General features: G+C 43.8%; 1 protein-coding gene across 1 annotated transcript in view; it reads right to left on the minus strand.

Annotated features, from left to right (window-relative positions):
• Positions 1 to 6,885, minus strand: part of PGGT1B (protein geranylgeranyltransferase type I subunit beta) — a 67,245-nt gene that overhangs the window by 20,066 nt on the left and 40,294 nt on the right. Inside the window, exon 4 of the mRNA XM_019516978.1 lies at positions 2,913 to 3,064. Coding sequence (XP_019372523.1) covers positions 2,913 to 3,064 — 152 coding nt within the window. The remainder of the gene's footprint in view (positions 1 to 2,912; positions 3,065 to 6,885) is intronic.

A 6,885-nucleotide genomic window follows, 5' to 3' on the forward strand; every position in this document is an offset into this window, starting at 1 on the left:
TATATATATATATATATTTTAGACCAATTCTATTTCCTTTAGATACGGAAATATAATGATTCAGTTTAAGGGAACAAAAAATGTTACTTGGGCAACACTGAACTACATCTTACTGTAACATTATAGTAAGCTTATTACTTCAGTGTTATCAGGTAAGGGAATGTCTCTCTTTTTCAAAACTAAGCGCACATGCGAAATACTTTCACCCTAGTTGCCAACTGATTTAGAAGCTAACTGCTAACTTAAATTGCTCTGAGGTCAAAACAGTTTCTACTTAAAGGAAGGTCTGATGATAGAATTGGAAGCTCCAATGCAAAAACCAAGTGTAAACATAATTCAGAAATGGAAAGGATCCTTTTGCAATGAAGAGCCCCAAACAGACAGTTCATTCATGAACTAACAAACCCTCTTCAATGAATGACAACTGGAGGGGCTGCACACATGGTTTTTTACAAATCAGAATAATGGATTCACAGAATTATAAAATGAACATGTATTCTACACGCTGCCTGCTCCCTGATAATTTGCCCATACTGCCTTTTATCTAACATACCCCTTCAAACCTGTCTAACCTGCTAGCATTCTGGTTTAACTTTAAGTATGTGTGTAATTTAATTAAAACAACACTGTTTTATTGTTTAAGTTCTGATTGCTAAACTATTCTTGAAGCAGAATGTGACGGAAAATGAGCTTCCTTATTGTCAGTGACATTTAGTGCATATGCTTAGCAAAAATAACTTAATTAGTTGAGTTTTTGGAAGCCTGCATTAACTGAATTTGGGAAACTCAGGCTTATGAAGGTCAAAAGTATGACGTCAAAAGTATGATGACAGCCCTAGCTATTTCTAATTATGTACCTCTGGTTTCTAGGAGCAAATAGCTAAAACGGGGATGAGGAACCTCCAGGCCATTGGTCAGCTAGGGACTCCATTTCCCAACCACCCCTGCCTGTATGTCTCCTGCCAGTCTCCATGAAGACCTCAGCCACATTGGCAGTGCCTGTGACAGAGCAGTGCAGGGGCTGTTCCAGAGCTGCCAGGAGCATGGGACAGAGGCAGCTTGCATGGGACAGGGGCAGCTTGCTCTGGAACTGCCATCTGTAGCCTGCATGCTCCAGGCAGGGGTACGCATGCAGGGGAACACGGCTCTACCCTAGCTCCACACAGGCTGTCACTGCTGCAAGGAGCCAGGGCACAGCCATGATCCCCTACATGCACGCCCCTGCCCGGAGCATGCAGGCTATAGATTGTGGCTCTGCCTTGGCTCCGGAGCAAGCTGCCCCCGCCACAAGATCCCAGCAGCTCTGGGGCAACCTGCTGCACTGCTCTGCCGCATGCACTGCTGGCTGGCTGAGACTCAGGTCTCCATGGAGACCAGCACAAGCCACGTGGGCAGGGGCAGCTGGGAAATGGAGTCCCTGGCCAACCACATCTGGCCAATGGGGCGGACATTCCCCATCCTTGAACTAAAGTTTCAAGTACTGAATGGGCTACAATGCTTGGATTTTTGCTATATATTTACCAATTTAGTGTAGGGTCCCCTAAAATCTGTCACAAAAAAACACAAAAGAATTATGCTTTCACAGATATATCATTAGCCTCTAATTTTACAAATGGTGTCTGAGGGCTCCTGTCTTTTTTCAATTGTATGCATTACTGTGGGCTAATACAAATACATCCCCTAATGGAGGGAAGTATTAAAAACAAATACAAGCTATTCACTGATCTGGGGTGCTGAACAGCAACAGAAGCTTATGATTTCTACAGAAGACCTTCCCTCCCTCCCCCCTGCCCAATTTCCCTTCCTCCCATCCCTACCCCATATAAAAATTTCTTGAGTCAACTGTGCTTAAGTGTGGCTAATTTCTGAGAAACTCAATATTATAAGGGTCTTCAGAACCTAGCATACTGTTCAATCTGTCTCCTGAAAAATATGTTATAAGAAACTAAGGGCTGTCTCTCTCATATCCCTCTATGTACAAACAGCAGTGTATTACCAAATGCATTCCTTACATTTCTGACTACCTTTAAAATCCTGAATCAGAAAGCTCCTGTCATGACAATTTGATCAGTCTACCATCCACTAAAAACAAAGAGGGAACGACAAACAAAATATTTTTTCTCTCGAACTCTAGAAAGTCAGACACTCCATATGTTGCTTTTCTATAGTCTTCTTTTAGAGGACATCAAGGAGTCTAGCACCACACAGAAAGCCAAACAAGTCTGTTTAATACGCATCTCATGTGAAGAAACTGGGGATTGAGAAACAAAAAAATTTTTTTTCAAGCTAATCCATTGCCTTTGTCTACACTGTGGGCACAGGTTCACTCATGATCTATTTATGGGATTGAGGAATAGAGCAGCATTAGTTTATGCAGTGGAGTTAGTCCCCCCGCACTAATGCCAGAGACACCTGTAAGTCTGGCAGGATGCGCTCTCCTTTCCAGATAGGATACTACATTTCAATGTCGAACATCCAGAAGACAGACTGAGAGGTTAAGCCAGCTAAATTTCCTCAAAACTAAACAAAGCTCAGATAGCTGAGCATGTTCCTTTGCAGGAACAAAGAGCACCATCAAAATCAGAGAACAGGAAGGCATATTCAAGTTCATTTAGGCTCCAATGAAAAAGACACCACAGCCATAGACTTCTTAATAGGGAACGTTTGCAATGCTAGACAAGCATAACTGTTCTTTAAATATAAGTCATCTCAGGATACCAGTAAGCTATACTGCCTCTGTTCAGCCCCTGCTAACGTATTTGTAGCTTAGCTTCTACAGAGAACAGGAAACTTTTGGTAAACGGAAAACTGTTAAAACCAGGTGTTTCACAGCAATATGTAGTATATTTGTTCCACAATTACATTTTCCTCCAAATTTTCCAGTGTGCTTTGCTATAAAGGAAGTCTTGTACCTTCCATCTTCCAGCTGGAGAGCCTTCAATCCAATTAACAAGGCATCTTTGTTCACTCGACTCAGGTCATCACCAAGAATAACCAAACATGATAATCCAGTGTAAGTCATTGCTATGTGGCCACTGTCGTACGGATGAGATATACCAGGACCCTTAAAGACAAAAACATTTAGCAGAAGATATTATCAGACAACAAAATGCATATAGGCAGTCCAAACTTTTATGTTTTGTTTACCTTTATAATTCATCTCTGTGCAACTAATTTTGGTCAAGTGGAATACAGCCAGCCAGATACATCTGAAATAAATTAAAATTATTGCACAGCTCCATTTAACATCCTTGCCAACTTTTGCCACGATGGTAACCAGTAAAAGGTTATAGGAGTTTTTAAGACCAGGTTAGACAAGCACTTGTCTAGAATGGTTTAGTCAGGGATAATTCTGCCTTGAGCAGGGTATTAAACTAGATGACCTCCTTCCTAATGTCTCTCCCAGGCCTGTTTTCTATGATTCTAAGCTTCACAAAGGAAAGTGGGCTCTACTAAAAACTGGTAATTACACCAATAAATAAATAAACCAGTAGTACTCATTCATAACAGCTTTGTAAAAAGAGATCACCACATTCAAGGCTAATACTGAACTTTTCAGCTACAGTTCTCATCTCACTTTACTAAGGTAAAGTGAGATTAATCACATTTTGTGCATAAGCAAATGAGAGTTAGAGGCAGCAATTGGCCAACGGTCAAAGAGCAGAACCCAAAATCACAAAGGAAGTGGGGGACAATCTTTTGGTAACACAAGTTAAACTCTGAGCCCCGAGTGCCACTTCCACCACATCATAGGTTGGCCCCACACTAAGGCCTCTGACTGTCTGATGACTTAGTTACTCAATCACACTGCTTACAACAGTCCCTTCTACAAAGGGCTGACAATACATTAACAAGTATTTGGAGTTATTCATTTAATACTTTCTATATCCACAAATTCTCTCACATCTTTAGATGTATATATTGGCAAGTGTGAGAAATACAACATGCCAGATTTCTGCAATTTTTGCTTTGCTGGCTGAGGGCGAACCTTTTATCTCTATTACACAAGACCTAAATAGGAGATGAAACATAAAAACTTTAAAGGCAACCTACAAAGCTAAAAAGAAAGGTGAGCTCCAAAACACAACAGAAGCAGCATCAATTTGTGGTCATTCATAAGGGAAGACAGTTTTTCTTGTGATGCCCTAGATGCACCTATCACTGGATTATTGTACTACATCAAATACCACGTGTTGCAATGATTCAAATATGTAGGGCAGACCTTTAAAAAAACTGCAAGTATCAAGGCTTCATAAAAGGAAGAGAAGATTTTTTTAAATGCTAGGAGAGCCATTTCTCTACTGAACACAGTGGAAACCAACTGGAGATTTTAGCACATTTTAATAGGGGTTTTATTTTAAACTATTTTCATTTTCACTTTCCGGCCCTTTTTTAAAATCTATGCAAGAAAATAATACTAAGTTTTTAAAACTATTAAAGAAAAAACCTTATTCTTAGCACTAAATTCAGGAGAAATGTACTCATCTTTCCTGCCTTTACTCTGAGAATAGATACACAAATTAGCTATTTATTTTCCAGTCACCAATCCTGTTATCTTTACAGCTATAAGGGCCAAATATTTTTCAAAGTAAAAGTTTTGCTTCAACTGCAAAATTTGGCACCAAATCCCACAGCTGTGACATAAAAGGAATGCAGACTACTTAGTCTCCACAGATAACAGGTACATGGACCTGTTGACAGACAACAGGTACATGACCCAACTAGGGAAGTGGATGGGGAGAAAATGTCAGGCAAATCCCTATTCTTGCAAAAACAATACAACAGATTAAATTAATGCTAGTACTCAGTGGCTGGGGGGTGGTCTGTATATAGTCCTTACTCTGGAGATTTTCAGTCCAAAACAGGGGGGAAAAAGGGGTGCAATAGGTAATGTTTCACTTTCTGCCATGTATTATGAGGGGCAGAAAAAAAGGAGAGAGATTGAAGTGGAAAAAATAAGGCAAGCAGTCAGAGTAGACAGTAAAAAATGTCCAGCGTTCAAGATTCAAAAGTAGCATCTGTTGGCCCAGCATCCTCCTGGACTGGAAAGCTTACTGCTGAAAGTGAAAGCTGTCCAACAAGTGCTGGATCTGGACACGGAGTCCTTCCTCCTCCAACAGACAGTGGTCACATACACATTCATTTCGACCAGTAAGAATTTCTCTGACATTCTTATTAATACAAAAATAGCTGGAGCATACATACCTTCCAGTCCCCCAGCTGGAGAGTTACACAGGTGAGCTGCCCAGCAGCCAGAGGCCACCCTCATGCTTATGGGAGCCTATTACTTGGCAGCCTATCCTCTCCCTGGCCTGGGAAGGGGGCAGGATGTAAAAAGGTAGCCCCCCAGGTAGCCTAGATGGCTGCATGCAGTAATTTAAAGCTGGAGGCACAGGGAAGAAGGGCCAGGGATAGCTTCTCTGACCCCAAGTTCTCTAGCTGTTAAATAACTGCATGTGCCTCTCAGCTGAGCAGCACATACAGCATTTAAAGCCTGTGAGGCTGGGAACTCAGATGGGTACAAGTGTCCTGGCCCACTCCCTTGGGCTTTGCAATCCCTGCTCCTGCTGCCCAGCTAGGCAGCGTGGGTGATAGCGGGACACCAGTGGAAGCCAGTACACCAGGCTGGGAGGGGAAGGGAGCAGCAGGGCAAAGCCCCCAATCCCTTCTCCAAACCAGGCAGTCCCCAGTTCGGGGAAAAGTCCCCTCTCATCTGGGAGGAGAGTGTACAAATGCTCACTCTTAGGAGAGAAACTCCTGGAAGCAGTAATTTTCCCCCAGGGGAAATTCAGTGAATGCTTGTATGCTTCTCATTTCTACTAGTAGAACAGGATTCCTCTTGGGCAGAAATGTAATGCCCATATGTCATGGTGCCACGATTTAACACCCCTGTCATCTTGCTTCTCAGATGGATATCATCTCTTGGCCATGACTCTCACTGTAGCTTACCCCTGGCCCATCTGCTGTGGCAGGTGCCAGGGCTGGGTAGTTAACCCTTTGGGCTAGGCTCCACCCTCAATATGACCAGCTCTTCTAGTCATAGTTCATCTGGCAAGGGAAAAGGACCCTACTGAGACATCGGTAGTGGGACTGACCATCATTCTCCTCAAGGGTATGAATGGGGATTCAGGATGGGCTTCACATCATCATATCCTACTGCTGCGGTTGCTCCTAGCTGGTGTCTGAGGAGCTGGGGGGCAATGGGAAAGGCAGGGCGTAGGAGGTAAGAGAAAGAGAGAAAGAAAAGCAAGGAAGGAAGGAAAGAAGGAAGAAGTCTGTCGTACTGGCACTGACTTTCCACATAGGACCATGCTGCTCTTCTTCCACAGATCACCTGAGCTGGAGGAAAGAAGAGGGGACCAATGACAAGGTTTAAGACTTTTTTTTTCTCAGCATTTCATCTGAAACACTGATCAGGTCACTGAACTGTATCGCGCTATATTTAATCTAACTGGGACACACGTTAAACCAGGGGTCGGCAACCCCTGGCACTTTTACTCGACACACCACCACCAGCCCCGGCTCTGGGTAGCTGCTGCCAACCATAGAGCCTGGGCTGCTCCCAGCAGAAAGATAGGAAGCTGCAAGCAGCAGCTACCCAGAGCCAGGGCTGGGTGCAGCAGGCAGGCTGCAAACAGCTCAGTACTGGCACATGTACCCGCGCCTTGGAGGGGGCAGGAGGAGGGGCCTGAGGCAGCGCAACCCCGGTCTCTCCCCCGCTCCCAGCACAGAGGTGATGACTGGGCTCTGGGCAGCTGCAACAAGCAGCAGGCAGGATGCAAACAACTATGCCAGGCTCCACTGCTTTGGCATCAGCGCCATGCTGGCGGTGACTGTACATGCACCTCAGAGCAGACAGTGGGAGGGCTGTGCAGCTGTAGCCAT

The sequence above is a fragment of the Gavialis gangeticus genome, unplaced genomic scaffold (genome assembly GCF_001723915.1).
Source record: "Gavialis gangeticus isolate Ggan-Ray unplaced genomic scaffold, GavGan_comp1, whole genome shotgun sequence".
Taxonomy (NCBI): Eukaryota; Metazoa; Chordata; order Crocodylia; family Gavialidae; genus Gavialis; species Gavialis gangeticus.